We start from the raw sequence: 20,820 nt of genomic DNA, 5'->3' as shown, positions 1-20,820 counted from the left end.
TCCTCTTTTGGAAGACCAAACAAAGTAGTTTCGCTTTCACAACGAAACACACAGCGTCACACACGGCGGGCTTGTGTGAGCAGAGGCCGGAGGGGCTAGAGTGAGGAACGGCCGGCGGGCTAGAGTGAGCGGCAGCCGGCGGGCTTGAGAACGGCGCGGCTGGCGGATTCGGCGAAGGAGCGGCCGGCCGGCTTGTGGCAACCACATTTGACGACCCCGGGCCGGACTCTGCTTCGTCCACAGTGAAAGCCGATCCGGCGATCCACAGCGCGAAGTTGATGTATTTCCTCAGCGACAGCGAGAATAAAAGTTATGCCTTCTTTCTTTGCGTGAACATTTGGGCGGCGTTATGCAAATCTTCCCACATAGTGAGGTAGATATGTGGGGGCGTGTTAGAACGAACCATTTTAGGTAGGCGTGGCTGACTCTTAACTTTTATAAAGAATATCTCTTTGGATTTGAGACTTTAGTCTTTGCAACTTTACAGATCTTCTTTATGCACCAAGAGCTTGTAACACTCCAAAGAGAAAGGAAAAATTGAAATCGCATCATATGACCCCTTTAACATCTGAAAATTATGAAAGCTTGTTTCTGTCACCAATAATAAAAAAAGATAACTGCGACTTTGTATCAGACTTTGTATCTGAGTTTATATCTAAGAATTTCTCAGAATTGCAAGATATAAAAGCAGAATTGTGTGTAAAAAAATGGCAGGAAAAAAAACAATTGTGAGATAGAAATTTAGAATTCTGAAAAAAGAAGTCAGAATTGTGAGATGTAATCTTGGAATTGTGAGAAAAATGTCTGAATACTGAATTTATATCTGGCAAATTTTTTGCCAGATATAAACTCGCAATTGCAAGTCAGAATTGTGATATAAAAAGCCTAAACAGGCTTCGATAGAAAATTGAATTGAAGAACTGTTTCTATAATTGTTGGTCTAATGGATAAGCAACTTCCTGTGTGTAGGTCATGTGACGATAGAGATCGGTGAAGAAGACCGTCAGAGTTCAGAGGAAGACAAAACGGACGGACCAGGTGTGTTCATGGAGCGCATTCATTTCCTGTTCATATCAACTTCAGACAAACCAAACTAACCTTTCCACTTACTGTAGACAATATTATCAAGAGGGTCTTCAACATCATCAAGTTCACCTGGGTGCTGTTTCTGACCACCGTTGAGAGCATCACCAAGTGGCTGAATTCCGTCTGCAGAGAATACATCGACATCTCCACCGTTCTGCGCATCGAGCGCTGCATGCTGACCAGAGAAGTCAAAAAGGTTCTATATATAATTAAGTCAAATAAAGTAATTAATTCAACTTTTAAGTTTAATTAACACAAAGTGGAACAAGTTTATGATGATCTATGTTGGTCTAGAACTGATCCTGATCCTTGTTTGTCCTGCAGGGAAACGTGCCGTCCCGTGAGAGCATCCATGTGTACTACCAGAAGCAGATGAAACTGAACGGATCTCGTGAATCTGGACTGGACCGGATCAGTGAGGAGGACTCCTGCTCAAACAGAGAGCGCTGCAGACGGGCCGGCCACAGTCTGGATTCCTTCGCTTCCAGAGACAGCATGTCCAGGTCTTCATCTTTGACTTATATTATTATAGGGTGAATCTGACAAAAAGTCTCAAGAAATGTAGAAATTATATTTCTAAATTTCAAAAGAATCAAAATAAAATAATTATTAGAAAAAAAAAAAAGATTTTTTGCGTTCTGACATCATTTTCATGACATTCATGACAGTTCAAGTTTTTTTCTCAGGAGCAACATCTGAGAACCAGGAGACTTCATTATATTTTTACAAAAATTTTCTTGTTATCTTTTTCATTGCATTATGCTCCCGCTCATGTCATCTGTCCATCTGTCCATCCGTCAGTGCATACACCGAAGCCACCATGCTGTTTTCCTGTCAGTCCACTTTGGACGACTTGGACGACATGCCTCAGAATATCCCCAAAACCAGCGAACGCGCTCGTCCCAAACTGCGCAAAATGTACGGTTTGAACATGTCCAACTCCTCTGCGGACAGTGGAAGCAGCGTCATGTCCAGGTGCTGAACTCATAATCATCAAATCTTCATCACATTCATCCTCACCCTTTACACTCCCATCATATGAAGGACCAAACCTGCAGAAATTTAAAATAAATAAATATATAGATAGATAAATAAATAAATGTAATAATGGAAAATAAAGAAAGAAAGAAATTACTTGATAAAAACAAATATTTGTAATAAAATGTAATTAAAATCCTGAATTAATTTTTATTACTTTTTTCTTTATGTATTATTTTCTGTATTTATTTATGTATACATTTATTTTTATTCTTTTTAACTTTTATTTACTTATTTATATTTATTTAATTTGTTTTATTCATGTGTTTATTTATTTATTTATTTTTAAATGTATTTATTCATGCGCTTATTTTATTATATTTATTTATTCCCACATTTATTTATTTCCAGATTTATTTATTCATTTATTTCTTTTTACTTTTCCGAGTGCGACATGGAAATGAGGGAGGCGGTCCTTGTGGAACTCCGGTGAATCATTGGTTGAGAGCTCATGCAGAAACTAATGACAATTATTATTAAAATTAATGCAATTTAATATTGATATTATTAATATCATTATTAGTATTATAAATGTCATCTAGTGGAACTCTAAAGAAAACATCTAACATAATTAATAGTAACAACAACAGCAATAGTAATAATAATAGTGTTATTATTAATATAAAATAATACATGTATTATTTTAATAATAAAGCATATATAATGCATATGTTTTTATTATTGTAGCATAACTAAAATTATTGGTTCTACATATTGGACATTTTGGATGTATCCGACATCAATCATCCTCTAGAAATTAATAAAATCCTGAAAAATGATGATATTTCAGTAGTAAATATACAAATACAAATATATATCATTGTTATTCAAAGCCAATATTTAAAGTCAAAATGTCTTAAGATGTTACTCTTATATATGTATGTTATGTTTTACATACATTGATATGTTTACAGTGATTGTAATATCGTTATAATATAATAACAATAATATTTGTAAAATTATTATAATAGTACATCAACAGTTTCCTGTTTGTGTTGTTTTTGTGGTTTTGTTTCCAGTGAAGTTACTCAGTCCGTTACACTTTTCTCTCGGCAAGGAACCAACGACACTCTAGACGAGGTCGAGGACGAGAGAGAACGGGTGGAGGCAAAAAAGAAGGAAACTGCAGAGACTGTTGAGGACAAACCTGAAGGAGTAGATCATGAGGAAGTGAAAGAGGAAGACGTGAAACGGGAAGCGATGAATGAGCTGGCAGGGGAAGTGACACAAGAAGTGACAGATGAGCTGGCAGAGGAAGCGATACAGGAAGTGACAGATGAGCCGGCAGAGGAAGTGACAGGAGAAGTGGAAGAGGAACTCCAATGGGATTTGGTGGATCCAGAGGAAGCAGTTGAAGATGTTCAGGTTCTTCAGCTGGATTGTGAGGAGCATGGAGAGGAAGAGCAGTGTATTTCTGAAGATGAGGATGGTGAACAGCCAATCCGACGGGACGATGGTGAATCATCGGGACCGGAGAACATGCAAACGGACGTGATCAGCGGGCAGCTTTTCACCCCGGACACAGACGCCCCCAATACCTCAGACGCTGATGTGCCGCCCAGCTACAGCAAAGCCGTGAGCTTCGACCGTCTGTCTGTGAGCCCGGACGACAGTGACAGTGACAAACGGCTGATGCTGATGACGCCCGACAGCAGATCCGATCTGGACGACCCTCTGCTGCCCTCCATGACCGCCAGTGAACTGCTGCTCAACAAGTGAGTTAGTCTTGATTACATTACAGATTCTTCAGAAGGGTCCCAATACTGACATAATATCTTACTACATACCGTTGTTTTACTATTATTTATATACTATTATAGTCTTTATTCATTTTTTGAATTTGCTTTTTATTTTTAGATTTTCAGTTTTCTTTTTAGTTTCATTTTTAATAATTTTTTTATGTGTTTTGGTCATTTGTATTATTTTTTTGTTTGTAAAATCTTTAGTTTTAGTTTTATTTATGTTTTATTTATGCTTTTTTCATTTGTATTAGTTTTTTTATATATTTCTAAATACTTGTAATTCATTTTTATTTACGCTTTAGTTTTAGTTTTAGTTTTATCTCAGAAATTTTATTATGTTCATTTATCATTTTTTATTAGTTTTTGTTTTTAAAGATATGTGACCCTGGAGCACAAAAGCAGTCTGAAGTCGCTGGGGTATATTTGTAGCAATAGCCAAAAATACATTGTTTGGGTCAAAATAATTTATTTTTCTTTTGTGCCAAAAATCATTAGGATATTAAGTAAAGATCATGTTTCATGAAGATATTTTGTAAATTTCCTACCGTAAATATATCAAAACTTAAGTTTTGATTAGTAATATGCATTGCTAAGAACTTCATTTGGACAACTTTAAAGGCAATTTTCTCAATATTTTGCTTTTTTTTTTTTTTTTTGCACGCTCAGATTCCAGGTTTTCAAATAGTTGTATCTCGGCCAAATATTGTTCTATCCTAACAAACCATACATCAATGGAAAGCTTATTTATTCAGCTTTCAGATGATGTATAAATCTCAATTTCGAAAAATTGACCCTTATGACTGGTTTTGTGGTCCAGGGTCACATATTTTAAAATAGTTGCCATTTATTTTTATTTGTGCTTTAGGCTTAGTTTTATTACAGTTGGCAATTTTATCATGTGCTTTTGTTTCAGTTGTTGTTTTTAAAGATATTTCTAAATAGTTTTAATTTATATTTAAGTTTTAGTTTGATCTCAGTGAATAGTTTTGTTATGTGCTATTGAATTTTTTTGTTTGTTTTTAAAATGCCAAAATATTTGTAATTTTTTTATTTTTATTTAAGCTTTAGATTGACTTTTATTTCAGTTAGTAATATTAGTATTTTAACTTAAATGTATTTCATTTACTTGCCAAGCCAAGTTATATATTTATTTATATTTATTTTTATTAATTTATTTTTAGATTTAGATTGTTTTATTTCAGTTACTCATTTTACTTTAAATTTTAAATTTATATATAACATTAACTCTATATCTGTAATAATATGAAATATTATTTCAGCTTTATTTCATTTAAAAAAATGTTTTTAATAGTTTTAGTTTCAGTTAGTAATAACAACACTGGTAATACTAAAGTATGCAATTTCTCCTCACCAGCAAAACTAGTGCACAATAGAAGTGTGATTTGTTGGTATGTGATTGGCTTCATACGGTCATTTAATGTGATTTTTTTCTCGCTGTTATCCAGAATGTTCTATGATGAGGAGCTGGAGAACTCTGAGCGTTTCTATAAATCGCAGCCGCTCGGGCTCCAGCTGTGTTATGCTCTTTATAACCTGCTGGTGGCGCACTCTGAGATGGTGTGTTACCTGGTCATCATCCTCAACCACATGATCTCAGCGTCCATGGCGACGCTGGTGCTGCCCATCCTCATCTTCCTGTGGGCCATGCTCTCCATTCCTCGGCCCAGCAAGCGTTTCTGGATGACGGCCATCGTGTACACAGAGGTCAGGGTTTGTTTTTGGTAAATGTATTTTATTTATTTATTTAGTCATTTAGCACTGTCTATAAAAAATATTTTAAGTGAAATTCCTAATAGTAATTCCAAATTGCAATAGCCTATGTTTCTCTATTCAAACAACAGCGGTTGAGTAAGTACATTTATTCAGCGATCACAATCGCAAACAGTCGAGATCTCATGACAGAACACAGACTGGTTGAGTGACACTTTCATTAAGATCGCTAAACTCCAGCTTGTTTGTTGGTGTTTTCAGATCATCAGCAGCGGCGCTTCTGAGCGAGCGCGTGCGCGGTTCGGCGCATTCTTTTGGGAAAGTATGCTTGAATTTGAAATATTCTATATTCACGATATTTTCACATTTTACATTGTCGTCAAAATTTTCGCTAATATTCAATATATCACCCAGCCCTAGTGATTAGCAGTAAATCTCAATCACGTACGTTCAGATGCGACCCTCAGGAGCGGCATTTACTACAAAGAGCCGTAGTTCACTGACAAGCTATGCAATATCGCGTTCATTGATGCTTGATGCGTTCATTGCACTGCAGCCCTATTACCAACATTCTTCAAAATCTCATTGGAAGAAATTAAGAAATTGAAGAAATTCGTACAAATCCGGAACTGGTAAATGCTGTAGAAATGAATTCTGTAGGCACAGATTCTATGCAGGCCAAGTTATACACCATCAGGCAATCCGTGATGTAGATGAGTTTGTTGCTTCATCAGAACAGATTTGGAGAAATGTAGCATTCCATCACCAATGAATGGATGCTCTGCAGTGAATGGGTGCCGTCAGAATGAGGCTGATAAAAACATCACAATAATCCACAAGTAATCCACACCAGTACAGTCCATCAGTTAATGTCTTGTGAAGCCAAAAGATGCGTGTTTGTAAGAAACAAATCCATCATTAAGATAATTTTACCTCTATCTATAATATTGCTTTCTCCAGTGAAGGAGTCATCTTGTCTGAATCGAGAGAAATTTTTGCTTTTCAAGACATTAACTGATGGACTGGAGTGGTGTGGATTATTGTGATGTTTTTATCAGCAGTTTGGACTCTTAATTCTGACGGCACCCATTCACTGCAGAGGATCCATTGATGAGCAAGAGATGCAATGCTACATTTCTACAAATCTGTTCCCATGAAGAAACAAACTCATTTAGATCTTGGATGGCTTGAGGGTGAGGACATTTTCAGCAGATTTTAATTTTGGGTGAACTATTCCTTTAAATGTATGTATAAATAATTCATAAATGTGTTTTTATTTCCTCCAGGTCACCATCGTCGTCAAATACTTCTTCCAGTTCAGCTTTTTCCCATTCAACCAGAACCTGGAATTCAGCAAGGGGAAGCCGTACCATCCGCCCAACATCATCGGCACAGAGAAGAAAGAAGGATACGTGCACTATGACCTGGTTCAGCTGCTGGTGCTGTTTTTCCACCGATCCATACTAAAGGTACATACTCTCATTTGCCACATCATAGTGATGATTGTTGTGGCGAATCTAGTAGCACTAATAAAGCTTGTCAGTAAAGCAACTTTGAAGCATAATAAAAATAATTTGTAAAAAAATTATTGTGTCTAGCCCAGCTGACAAAAATACAATCTAAGAAAGGTTTGCTAATGTTCCCATAAAGTTATGAAAACATCATTTAGAAACGTTCTCAGAATGTTCAAAACGTCCAGTTGATTAAATGTTTTAAAACTTTTTTTTTTCTTAGTTATGCCACAACGTTTAAATGAACATTCTATTTTATAATTTTGGGAACGTTACATTTGAAGGTTTGAATGTTCTCTGAACATTCTGAAATGGGAAATAACCCACGAATGTCAAACTAAAACATAAAAACTAGATAACTTTGAACAAATGCTCTTTTAAAGATAAAATATTCCTAAATATAATAATAATAATTCTTATTTATATTAAATTATTTGTATATTATATTAAAAAATAGAACATTACAATTAGAACATTTATATATTTCTCCTTTCTAAGTTTCAGATTTTGCACAGTTTTTGTGATATTACCTAAGTGCAATGTCATGCTAAAGTTTTTTACTTCTGTATGATTTTATGAAATAATAAACACTGCTTGTAAAGATTTGTGTGAATTTTAAAATGCAATCCAACAAGCCTTCAGAAAGTGTTGTTTGTTAAATATTATATGAGCATTTTAGATTTAAGAAGAGCTTTGCAATTATATTGCAGCCCTGCAGTATCTAGTTTAAAGCCCTGATTTTGTGTGTTTTTTATTTATTTATCGAATTTTATTGCTTAATGTAATGGTACATCAATTTTTATCCTGTTTGCAGAAAGTGCCTTTTATGTACTTTACCATTTTTATTAAACCGGCAATAAATGGGTCTTGGATGAATCACAGTTTTCCTTTTACAATCTAGCAATACCTTAAAGTTTGTTCTCCTTCATTAATGCACCTGCTGTCTCTCTCTATCGTGGGCTCAGTGTCACGGACTCTGGGATGAAGACGACCCTAAAGCGTCCCATAAGGATGAGTGTCTTAGTCAGGATGAGTCTGTGGACGAGGGGAAGATGGCGGTGGCGATTCCACCCGAGGAAGAGAAGAAGAGTTCTCCAGCGTGCTCGCTCAAGTCTGTGAACCTCGGCATGTCCGTGGACTCGTCCCAGGTGCACGTGCAAATATGTTACCCTGAGCATCGGCCTCACCTGCCGCGGCAGAGCACTAGTGGATCTCACCTGTCCCGCCGCTCATCTGCGCGCTTCAAACGCGGTGAGGAGTCGTAACACAAACATCCCAGACCTTTGCTTTTCTTCTCAGATTCGCATGCATAGATAAACTCATGCATCGATTTTACTAGTACTGGCTTCATCTTGATCTAGCATCATCATTGTGGACAACTAGTGAAATTAACCGTTTTTTCTTGGCTATTTTGCCGGGTTAGTCTGTGGTTAAGCATTGCTATGGTGACGTTTGGTTGCTGGTTTGTTTCACAGGCAGCACAAGCACACGGAACAGCATTCGCAGGGAAAACCGCACCAGAGAGCCAGAAGTTCCGCAGAAGAGCCGCAAAGAAATGATCATGGAGAAGATCCGAGAGCAGCTCATCAAAGCAAAGGTTTATGTGATCAAAAAGTAAGTGTGTTTGGGAAGAGAGATGTTATTGTGAAAGATTAAAAAAAATTATATCATGTTTATATATTAAAAAATACATTTAGTTTAAAAATGATCATATTTATAATATTATATCAAAAGAATGAATTTATATTAAATAAGTTTAATCTTTCTCCATCTCTGAGGCAACTTTTTTCTTTCTGTGGATGCAATGAAGGCTGTGTGGGTGGAGAAATAATATTAACCAATAATATCAGAGCCCAATTTTAGGGCCCTGTGATTTCCACAGTGTGTAAAACACGGACTGAATCATGGAATCCAGTCATAACAATTTTAGAATTTCAGATGAAAAAAATCACAAGTAAGGCTGTACAACTTAATCAGATCGCAATAGGGATTAGTGCCTGTGATTATTAAACTGCAAAATATGAGGTTTGCGTGTTCTGCGTGTATCTACTACACATACTGAAGCATGCATGACACTCGTCTGTCGTCTCAATATATGCATTTTAATATTTCATTTGAGAAAACTATCGTCAGATACACACAGAAGACAACCCGTCAAAATAAAAGCTTGATTTAACTTTTATTATTTAATTATGACCAGAATGGCTTACTATTGTACAGTAGAATGTACTTTTCAAATTAATAATAACAATAATAATAATAATGCAGTATATTAAACATTGTTTTTAAGGACTCTCACACAATTTTTGGGTCCGTGTTTTAATTTTAAAGAGAAAATCTCTGTTGTGCAGCACTGTTTTCCAAACAAATTACAGGAATTCTATTTTAAAAGGTTAAATTGTTAAAGTTTTATGCATACGTTTTATTACCATCGTCTTTGATGAACAATTTGCATTAAATCATAAAACACAGAATCCAGAAAAACAGATTTTTAAATAAAAATATTTCTTATGGCACTATTGTTATCATTTTAATAAATTATTAAATTGCTAAAATTGAATGAATTCAATTGATTAGACATGCCTTTTGCTTATTTAAATTTAAAGGGTTAGTTCACCCAAAAATGAAAATTAGTCCATAAATGACTCACCCTCAAGTCATCCTAGGTGTATATGACTTTCATCTTTCAGACGAATCCAGCAGGAGTTATATTACAAATTGTCTTTGATCTTTCAAGCTGTTTAATGGCACTCAGCGGGTGTTGCATGCTTCAGTCCAAAAGAAGTTAAATAAAAAGCGCCCATCCATATAAAAAAAGCGTCTCACACGGCTCCGGGGGGTGAACAAAGTCCTTCTGTAGCGAATCAATGCGTTTTTGTAAGAAAAATATCCATATTCAAAACGTAATAATCACTGTAATGTAGCTTGCGCGCTCTGTTGTAAACAGAAGCAGTTCCGGGCGGATGACGTATGAGTTCATCCGCCCGGAGCTGCTTCCGTGTAGGACTGTTGGCGCAAGCTACATTAAAGTGATTATTACGTTTTGAATATGGATATTTTTCTTACAAAAACGCAATTTTTTATATAACTCCGACTGGATTCGTCTGAAAGAGGAAAGTCATATACACCTAGGATGACTTGAGGGTGAGTCATTTATGGACTAATTTTCATTTTTGGGTGAACTAACCCTTTAATTAAAGTATTAAAATGGAATGCAGAAAATTTTAAATGGAAAATGTGGAATTTGGGAAAAAAACTATGGATAAATTCAAGTCCCATCCTATGCACGTTTTTCTCTCACTGAACAGATTACAGAAGGTTTATGAATGCCATTTCTGACTGTTTGGGCTGATTGATGTACACTCTTTCATTCTTTATCCTATGTTTAATATATTTTATTAGTCTGTCTCTTCAGTCTCTGTTTATCTTCTCTCTTCAGATTGGTTGAGTTCTGTCAGCCCATCCGTCAGTTCTTCTATAACCTGATTCATCCTGAGTACAACGCCGTGACGGACGTTTACGTCTTGATGTTTCTAGCAGACACCGTTGATTTTATCATTATTGTCTTTGGCTTCTGGGCATTTGGGGTAAATTTGAAAAGTATTTGGTTTTATAAAGAGTGACGATAAAAAAAAGAAATTATTTACTTAAAAATCAAACACATGATGCATGCCAGTAAGGATTCAGATCAGATCTGCTTTTTCTCTTCTAAACTGACTCTGAAAATGGACTTTCCATGGCTATGTGCTGATGTGTGTTTTGTCTGGCTCACAGAAACATCAGGGTGGTGCTGATATCACATCCTCGCTGTCAGAAGACCAAGTTCCCGGGCCGTTCCTCGTCATGGTGCTCATCCAGTTCGGCACGATGGTGGTGGATCGCGCCCTGTACCTCCTCAAGACAGTGATGGGAAAAGTGATTTTCCAGGTCGTCCTGGTGTTCGGCATCCATTTCTGGATGTTTTTCATCCTACCAGGAATCACAGAGAGGTAAAAGAACGCTGGGGATTTCACTTCTCAGTTTCAGTTGAGGCGACAAACAGGATGCCGAATTTGAATTAAAATCATTCATTCAGGATTGTTTTGACATTATATTTTATTATATGTTCGTTAATCCTTTATATGTTTAATTGATTAAAATTTGTTAAATTTTTACATCACTTTGCATATTATTAACACAAATTTTATTTTCAGCAACAAAATGCCATTTTAGTGAGAGTCTATGTATGTATAGAAAACAGAATTTCTGAAAATTTGAAAAAATTTTTTTGAGAAAACAGAATTTGAGAAAAAATAAAATGGATTTCATAGGGTCCTACAAATGTAATTTTTGTTTTAAAACTTAAAGTTTCATGATTTCAATTTAGACATTCTTTGTTTACTAAACATGTATTTAAGCAATGGAATCCAGAAAAAGTAAAACTGAAAAAAAAAGAAAAAAATTAAGACATTCTGTGAGAACAAATGATGCAGAGAAATGGGCTGAATGTCCTGACATGTGTTTGATCTCCTGTGCAGGCGCTTCAGTCAGAACACTATCGCTCAGCTGTGGTACTTTGTGAAATGTATTTACTTCGGCCTGTCAGCGTATCAGATCCGCTGTGGATATCCGACTCGCATCCTGGGAAACTTCCTCACCAAGAGCTACAGCTACGTCAACCTCTTCCTCTTCCAGGGGTGAGAAACCTGTTGAACAGCAGTTTATAGGGTGATGTTGCATGTATATACATGTCCGATATCTTAGAGAGCAGGGTGGTCAATGGCTGATATATATGATTTCAGATTATTTAAATTAAAGATAGTAAAAACACATGGATGACAATTTCTTTATAATTATTTTACATAATATATATACTAAATTAGAAATAAATAATTATAAAATTATCTGAAAAAAAAATCATTTGAACTTAATTTCAATCCTATTATAGACGTAATGTAATCCTATTATAGAAAAAAAATTTTTTACAAATAAAGAAACTTAAAAATATGAAATGTATAAATTGGAGGTAATTTTTTAATAATTTATTACACAGATCTGTCGCATAGGTGGGAGCGCAGGTGCTGACATTCTTATCGCTGTCAAAATAAAAGTCCCATTTATTGTAAAAATAAAAATCCCAGTTATTCTCAAAGTAAAAGTCCCACTTCTGATACATCAGCCAAACATAAAAACTTAGTTGATAATCAATGCTGATTATTAAAAAATGCCAGATATCAGCTGATATATTGGTCAACCATTACTTTTATAAGTAAAAGGAAATTAAAGCAAACCAAGTCGGTTTCTATACATAACGGATCCGCCTGCTTAGTGTGTGTTGTGTGTCCCAGGTTCCGTCTGATCCCGTTCCTGACGGAGTTGCGGGCGGTGATGGACTGGATTTGGACAGACACGACGCTCAGCTTGTCTAGCTGGATCTGTGTGGAGGACATCTACGCTCACATCTTCATCCTCAAATGCTGGAGGGAGTCTGAGAAGGTAAGAGTGAGAAATAACACAGTCTACATAGACAGCTTCTTCTCAAGGCAGCATCCTAAGCATTTGTTTGTGGTCGTGTGGCAGCGTTACCCTCAGCCGCGCGGGCAGAAGAAGAAGATGGTTGTGAAGTATGGAATGGGTGGCATGATCGTGATGCTCCTGATCTGCATCATTTGGTTCCCACTGCTCTTCATGTCTCTGATCAAATCTGTGGCAGGAGTGGTCAACACTCCGCTGGACGTGTCCGTTACGCTCACGCTGGGAGGACTTCAGGTGCACGTCACATTAAAGACACTGTGCTAAAGTCATTTCTGCTTTCGGCCAGTTTTTATGTTCTGCAAGGAACATTTTATTGCTATCAATTCTGTTTCTCCTAAAAGACATTTGTAGAAATCAAAATAATCACAAATGAGTCATCCAGTAAGATTATAAAGCTATTAAATGAATGTGGAAAGCATTTCAGATCAGTTGATGAGAAATGTTTGAGTTCATATTGAGGTGTTAATTTAGTATTATTCGTATACTGTTACAATGCTTATTAATACTTTGAATAAGTTTTGATTTTTTTTTTTTTCTGTTTTCATTTTACTTTTAGTTTTAGTAATTTTATTATGTTTTTGTCATTTTTTATTTTATTTTATAATTGTATTTTTATTAATATAATGTATTATTATTTATTATTATTAGAATTTATTATTTTTGTTTTCTTTTTAATTTAGTTTAAATTTTAGTAATTTTATATTATGTCAGTTTTATTAGTTAGTGTTTTTTGCAGTGTTTTTCTATTTATTTTAATTTATTATATTCATTATTATAATTTGTTCTTATTTTTTTTGGTTTAAACTTTAGTAATTATATGTTATCTCAAGTTTTTTTAGTTATTGTTTTTTGCAGTGTTTTTGCAATATTTTCTATTTAGCTTTAATTTTTTATTTCAGTCTTTCTCTCAGGAGAAACATCTTAGAAGTCTCTATTTGTTCTCCATTTAATCTCAGTGCTGTCTAGGTGATCTGATATTTTTGGAAGCCTTCAGATCTCAGGTTGCTTACCATTTGATAATTAACATGCCGCTTTTTTTCTGTTCTTGTGTTTGTTTTATTCTGTTTTCAGCCGATCTTCACGATGAGCGCCCAGCAGAACCATCTGAAAAACATTTCTTCCACAGAGTTTGCCAAGTTTTTAAAAAAATACAGCACTGATGCAGTAAGGAACTAAGAGTCTGTTCAGATCAGTGGCTCCTTTGTATTTGACATGAACGTTTTCTAGTAATGCACCGATATATAGAAATGATTTTAGAATTTCAGCTGATTATTATTACCGATATTGCTCTATTTTCACATTTCGTTGCATAATCAAAGCATAAAATAAGAAATTATATTTTGCATAGATAAAATGAAACTTGTGGATATTGTGGCATTATTTGCCTGCCAATTTAGCATATTTTCACATACAATTCTCATACTGTAAAATAATTTGGATTTATTTAAGAATTATTACTACTTTTGAAACTTGTAATAGCCTATTATATATATATATATATATATATATATATATATATATAGTCAAAAAAATGCAGTGCTTTATTGTCAAACCAATGCTGATCAGACAACAAGCTAATATTGCCTGATACTGATAAATTGTGCATCCCAGATTGTTTCTAAATAGAGCTAAAGATGCTTGTGTCTCCTGCAGAGTGCCATGCTGTTCCTGGAGTCTTATATTCATGAGGATTTGACAGTAGCAGAACTAGAAGGAAGTTCCAACTCTCTCTGGACCATCAGCCCCCCGAGCAAGCGGAACCTCATTCAAATGCTCAGTGACGCAGACGAGAAGTTTCCTCTCACCTTCACCTGGTCCATACAGAGGTAGAGTTCAACATCACAGCAGCATGCAGGCTTAGACAGAGCGCTTAGAAGAACCTGGTCTGCTAGTGGCTGATGGGTCAAATAAAAAATTCAAAAAATGCTGTCATCAGATCAGATTTCAAACTGTCTTTGAGACAGATCCAAACATTTTATTATATTTTACTAGATAAAATATTATTTATCATATTCAAGGGATAGTTCACTGGAAATGTGCTGTTATTTACTCACCCTCAGGTGTAGTAAAGAAGATTTTTAGCTGAAACTGGGGTCTTTGGTGAGTCATAAAGTGCAAGTCAGCGCCTGCCCGTCTTTGAGAATTAAAATTAATAGCTGTGGCTCCTGACGAGATACTGAGGTCTTATGAAGCAAACCGATTGGTTTGTGCAAGAAACTGAACATTATTTACAACATTATTACCTGTAATAATGGTGTAAATCATGTAAATCGTTTCACTTCATTAGACCTCAGTGTGCCGTCAAGAGCCACGGGTATTCATTTTGTGTTCCCTGATGTGCTGTTTTTGACTCTAAAAGTGCTGCTAGCCGCTGACTTGCATTATATTAATCACCAAGGACCACGGTTTCAACTAAAAATCTTCTTTACCGTCACCTACATCTTGGATGGCCTGAGGATGAGTAAATTAACTGCAAATTTTCACTTTTCGGTGGTTATTTTTGAAATACAATACAAATGAATACAGTTAATAACATTTATAGACAATATTTTTCGATTTTTCATAAATTACTTTTAATCCAACAAATATGAATAATTTTGTCACAGTACAGTAATAGGAATTTACAAAAGTAATTTCTTTTTTGTGACCCAGACATGTTTCATACAGTCATCACCCTGGTATCATCTCATGAGAATTTGTTCTGCATGTAATGACATTGATATGAATTATGTGCCGTTCTGGTCAGGACAAAAGATTTTAACGACAAAGACTGAGGTTTTCATTAATGAAGTAATTGAATTCATTTCTGTTTGGTTTCATTTGCTGTATTTGTCCAATAGAAACCTCAGTTTAGGTGCCAAAGCTGAAACTGCAATAGGGAAACACTATATAGACTTGGACAAAACCACGAGAACTAAGCTAAAAAATCTACTGAATGGAACTGAGCACAAAGAAGTGTGAGTTTAAGCTTCAAACACAGACGTATTTTTCCTGACTTTTTTACCACTAAAAAGACATTCGGCTGAATGGTCAATTGTAATGGTGTTTTTTATTAAGGGTCATCGAAAACATTTTTCCAAGATACATCAGAGCACCAAGCGACTCCAATGCCAAGCCTATTGGGCAGCTCTACAAAAATGGTAAAACACCAGCTCTCCACCAAGCATATCTATGCCTTTGCTACATTTCCTATGTGTTCCTACAGCCACCATCAACACGCCTGTTTCTCTTCACTCTTCTGTGTGCTCTCTAAGGTAAAGAATACATGAGCATTACACTGTCTTTGCATAAATCCAGAAAAGACAGCACAGAGGGCGTCCAGGAGTGGTGGATCGTGAATCAGACAGAAGCAGGGCCGTTATCTGTGGGCTCAGCCAGGAATGCAAACGAATCTGGTCTGGAGCTCTACATCATCAGTGACCAAGTCAGTCCACCCAGTCTGGGCTTTCTGGCGGGTTATGGGTGAGTGACGTGAAACATTATAGTCGGAAGGTTTTTTCTGTCCTTCCTAAAGGGACAAAACTGTGCGTCCAATCAGAACATATTTGACGCTTCATATATAGCTAAGAGGAGGTGGATTTTTGACCAATGAGAGTTCACTATGGGCGGGGCTTCTCAATAGAGAAACCACACAACTGATATGCTTCTCATGGCGGGTTACAACTAAAACTCACAGTGCTAACATTAAAGAGAAATATAGAGTGTTGACTGTTTAAGAATACATTTTTTTAAATTAAAGCTAAAGTTAAATTCAATACAGGGATGCACCAAAATTTAAATAGAAAATCTTTTTATGATACACTGCCGTTCAAAAGTTTGGGATTGCTTAATTACTGCATTTATTCAGCAAAGACACATGAAATTGTTCAAAAGTGTCAGTAAAGACATTTATGATGTTGCAAAAGATTCAAATAAATGCTGTTCTTTTGAACTTTTCCTGAAAAGAAATCACAGTTTCCACAAAAATATGAATCAGCACAGCTGTTTTCAACATTGATAATAATCAGAAATGTTTCTTGAGCAGCAAATCAGAATGATTTCTGAAGGATCATGTGACAATGAAGACTGGAGTAATGATGCTGAAAATTCAGCTTTGATCACAGGAATAAATCACATTTTACAATAAATTCACATAGAAAACAGTTATTTTAAATTGTAATAATATTTCACAATATTACTGTTTTTACTGTATTTATTATCAAATAAATGCAGCCTTGGTGAGCATAACATTTTTTAAAAATCTTACCGATCCTTAACATGTGAACGGTGGTGTACTGTACTGTATATTTTTGCAATATAAATTAGCACTAAACTATGACAAAGTTTTAAATAATCTTGACTAGGCATTAGTTCAAATATTAAACAATATTGACTGATAATATTGACAATATAAACATTGATAATATAAACAGTATTGACTAATAATTTAAGAGAAGCCTGTTTCCACCACAGAATAATAATTTTTTAAAAAGTAATTGCAATTTTTTATCTCACAATTTGGACTTTTTTTTTTTCTTGCAGTTCTGAGAAAAAAGTATTTTCTGTCATGGACTAAAAAATAAAGTAGGTAATTGCAACTTTTTATCTCACAATTCTGACTTTTTTTCTCGGAATTGTGAGATATAAATTCAGAATTGCATGAAAAAAAAGTCACTTTTTTTACTTTTTTTTTTTTTTTTTTGCAATTCTAAATCTATTCTGAATCTCATAATGACATGTTGCAATTACATTCTCCTTGCAATTATGAGTTTTTTTTTCTTTTTAAAATCAGAATCGCGAGAAGAAAACTGAATTGTGAGAAAAAAAGTTGCAATTACTTTTTTTTTTTTCATGGTGTAAACGAGCTTCTAAAGAAATGGTCATAATGTTGTACATCCCAAATTAAATATATGAACCAAAATGAAGATAGATTTGATCAATCTGACAGGATTAAACCGTAATTAAATGAACCTGCATGTGCACAGGATCATGGGTCTGTACATGTCGGTGGTTCTGGTTATCGGGAAGTTTGTGCGTGAATTCTTCAGCGGGATCTCGCACACCATCATGTTCGAAGAGCTGCCTAACGTGGACCGGATCCTCAAGCTCTGCACCAACATCTTCCTGGTCCGAGAGACGGGAGAACTGGACCTGGAGGAAGACCTGTACGCCAAACTCATCTTCCTCTACCGCTCTCCAGAAACCATGATCAAGTGGACCAGAGAGAAGAGTGAGTGAGTGAGTGAGGATGAGGACGCTAACCTTCGGAGGAACTCCAAACTAACCACGAGAAGCACAAAGCGGGAATTGCACCTCTTTCCCAAAGCGCACGGTTGGATTGAACCGATTGTTCTTCATGCTAACTGATGAAACGTTAGCACTCGTGCAGTTTTCATCCAGTGGGCGTGCACTTGCTAGTGTTTTTTAAGGGCTTGATAAGTGAACTTTAGGGCTTCCAGGCATGCGCCACTTTGATACGACTTTCACCTTTGGGAGTGCATGCGACATGATGGACGAAGACGAGAAATACTCAACCTACTTTAGACCTGGGCTTGATTTGTAACGCCTCTCTGAATTCTGAAGGCGAAACCGGTTTTGCAGGAAGCCGAACCGAAGCCCTGTAGGTGGCGCTGTGAATTACGTGACCGTCTCTATTTGCCTTATTTCATTTGTACAATCAACTAGACGCATCATTATCCACTACCTTTCTCAGGAATACATTCGGATTGACGACAACGGGATAGCAACCTTTTTTCTCATGTACGACACAGTGTGAGGAACGTACGCAACAAACATCTGTCATTTGTGAACATAGATTTGGAACATGAAAAGGACGTTTGGTGTTTTATAAGGCTTGAAGTATAATGACTTTTCATAACTAATGGGAGATTGTTTTCACATTACAATTAAGGATTTATCAGTTTCAGCAACTCATTCGTTAAATAGAGAGAATTCATGTGTTTCTGTGCACATTTCTTTGTAAATCCAAATGATTTCATGAGTAATTTACACAAATTTGTTCGGAACGAATTTTGAATGCATTTCTGTGTATATTTCTTAAGTGATTTTATGAACAATTTACACTAAAATTTGTTCAGAATGAATTTTAAATGTTTCTTCATAAATCCAAATGATTTTGTGAATTATTTACACAAATTATTCTGAATGATTTTTGAATGTTTCTTAATAAACCCAAGTCATTTTAATTATTTACACAGAAATTAGTTCAAAAACTAATTTTGAATGTATACATTTCTTTGTATATTCTAATGATTTCATTAATAATTTAAATGGAAATTTGTTCAGAACAGAATTTTGAATGTTTCTTCATAAATTCAAATGAATTTATTAATTATTTATACAGAAATTCGTTCAGAATGAATTTGAAATGTTTCTTCATAAATCCAAATGATTTTATGAATTATTTATACATTAAATGTTCTGAATGATTTTTGAATGTTTCTTCATAAAGAAATTAGTTCAAAAACTAATTTTAATGTGTTTCTGTCTACATTTCTTTGTAAATTCTAATGATTTTATGAATAATTTAAATGGAAATGTGTTCAGAACAGATTTTTCAATGTTTCTTCATAAATTCAAATGAATTTATTCATTATTTATACAGAAATTTGTTCAGAATGAATTTGTTTCTGTACACATTTCTTCATAAATCCACGATTATGTGGATTATTTACACAGAAATGTGTTAAAAATGAATTTTGAATGTGTTTCTTCATAAATCCAAATGATTTTATGGATGATTTACACAGAAATGCATTCAAAAATACACCGAATTCATGAAATATGAGCAAAATCAATTGTTTGTTGAAGCATTGTTAGATTTCCACAATGCCACAATAGCGTAAAATGGTTTTTGCCAATGTTTCTGGTCATTGGGCTTCATTCTCATGCAACACGAACAGAATGAACATTTTAGGTTAGTTCTGCTCAGGTTTCATGAATGATTATGTAGTTAAACATCTGACTTGTGGTGAAAGTGAATAATGAATGTTAGTTATTAACACATCCTTGAAGGCATGAGAGATTGGCAGATCGTTACAGTAGAGTTATTACTGTTAATATGCATCGCCAGGACTGTGAGTTGTGCTCGTCTGAAAGCTGTTTGTACATGGGGAAGAATCTGACTCACATTTGTACTACATACTTATATTTATTTGAGCAATGCGACAGGCCGTAAAGGACATGAAATCCATTTTTATCGCACACCTTTGGCAGCCATACTCAGGAAGGAGCTTTCTATGGATCAGGGTCTCACGGATGCACCGCTGGAGTCTCCGCTAGGCTGTAGATGTACAATGGGATCATGTATATGATTGATATGACTATCAATGTGAGCTCCACGCCGACAGATCATGTTGTGTTGATGCTTGAAGAGAACATTGAATATTGTTTCGAGTCCATCTCTGAACTATGCATTAAAGACAATGTAGCATGAATGAAAAATAATGTTTGACATGAAACGCTTTCATTACATTATGTGTGCAGAACTTTTTCAGCAACATCAAAATGGGGAAAAAAGGAAACTATCTGGATGAAACAGGAAATGGGAGTTAATTGACTTCAAATAAAGCACACGCTTAAAGGACAAAAGTGCCGCTTTTATTCACTTTTTTGTTCCTGTATTTCTCATTGTTTACATGCACAATACTATTCAATAGTTTGGGGTCAGTATGATTTTTTTTAAAGAAATTAACAATTTTATTCAGCAAGGATGCATTAAATTGATCAAAAGTGACAGGGAATACATTTATAATGTTACAAAAGATTTCTATTTTAAATAAATGCTGTTCTTTTGAGCTTTCTGTTCATGAAAGAATCCTGAAAACTAAAATATATCACGGTTTCCACAAAAATATTACACAGCACAACTGTTTTCAACACTGATAATAATCAGAAATGTTTCTTGAGCAGCAAATCAGCATATTAGAATGATTTCTGAAGAATCATGTGACACTGAAGACTGGAGTAATGATGCTGAAAATACAGCTGCGCATCACAGAAATAAATTACATTTTACAATATATTACAATAGAAAACAGTTATTTTCAATTATAAAAATATTTCACAATATTACTGTTTTTACTGTATTTTTAATCAAATAAATGCAGTCTTAAGAGGCAGCACAAGAGGCTTCTTTCAGAAGAAAAAAAATAACTATAAAACTTTATAGCTCATACACTGTACATTTATATAAAAGT

The 20,820-nt window shown here is 35.0% G+C and overlaps 1 protein-coding gene across 1 annotated transcript in view; it reads left to right on the top strand.

Moving 5' to 3' along the window:
• LOC107687923 (piezo-type mechanosensitive ion channel component 2-like) overlaps positions 1-18,478 on the top strand; it is a 91,512-nt gene extending 73,034 nt beyond the window's left edge. Inside the window, 19 exon segments of the mRNA XM_016485412.1 lie at positions 987-1,038; positions 1,116-1,282; positions 1,411-1,589; positions 3,144-3,839; positions 5,333-5,591; positions 6,884-7,066; positions 8,074-8,359; positions 8,584-8,722; positions 10,548-10,695; positions 10,883-11,097; positions 11,626-11,784; positions 12,436-12,583; positions 12,668-12,856; positions 13,694-13,786; positions 14,276-14,448; positions 15,463-15,579; positions 15,680-15,762; positions 15,883-16,084; positions 17,587-18,478. Coding sequence (XP_016340898.1) covers positions 987-1,038; positions 1,116-1,282; positions 1,411-1,589; positions 3,144-3,839; positions 5,333-5,591; positions 6,884-7,066; positions 8,074-8,359; positions 8,584-8,722; positions 10,548-10,695; positions 10,883-11,097; positions 11,626-11,784; positions 12,436-12,583; positions 12,668-12,856; positions 13,694-13,786; positions 14,276-14,448; positions 15,463-15,579; positions 15,680-15,762; positions 15,883-16,084; positions 17,587-17,839 — 3,741 coding nt within the window. The 3' untranslated portion in view covers positions 17,840-18,478.
• Positions 18,479-20,820: the final 2,342 nt, after the last annotated feature.

This window comes from Sinocyclocheilus anshuiensis, unplaced genomic scaffold (genome assembly GCF_001515605.1).
Source record: "Sinocyclocheilus anshuiensis isolate Anshui unplaced genomic scaffold, SAMN03320099.WGS_v1.1 scaffold293, whole genome shotgun sequence".
Lineage (NCBI taxonomy): Eukaryota > Metazoa > Chordata > Actinopteri > Cypriniformes > Cyprinidae > Sinocyclocheilus > Sinocyclocheilus anshuiensis.
The sequence above is the reverse complement of the archived record's forward strand: the minus strand, read 5'-3'. Positions and strand labels throughout refer to the sequence as shown.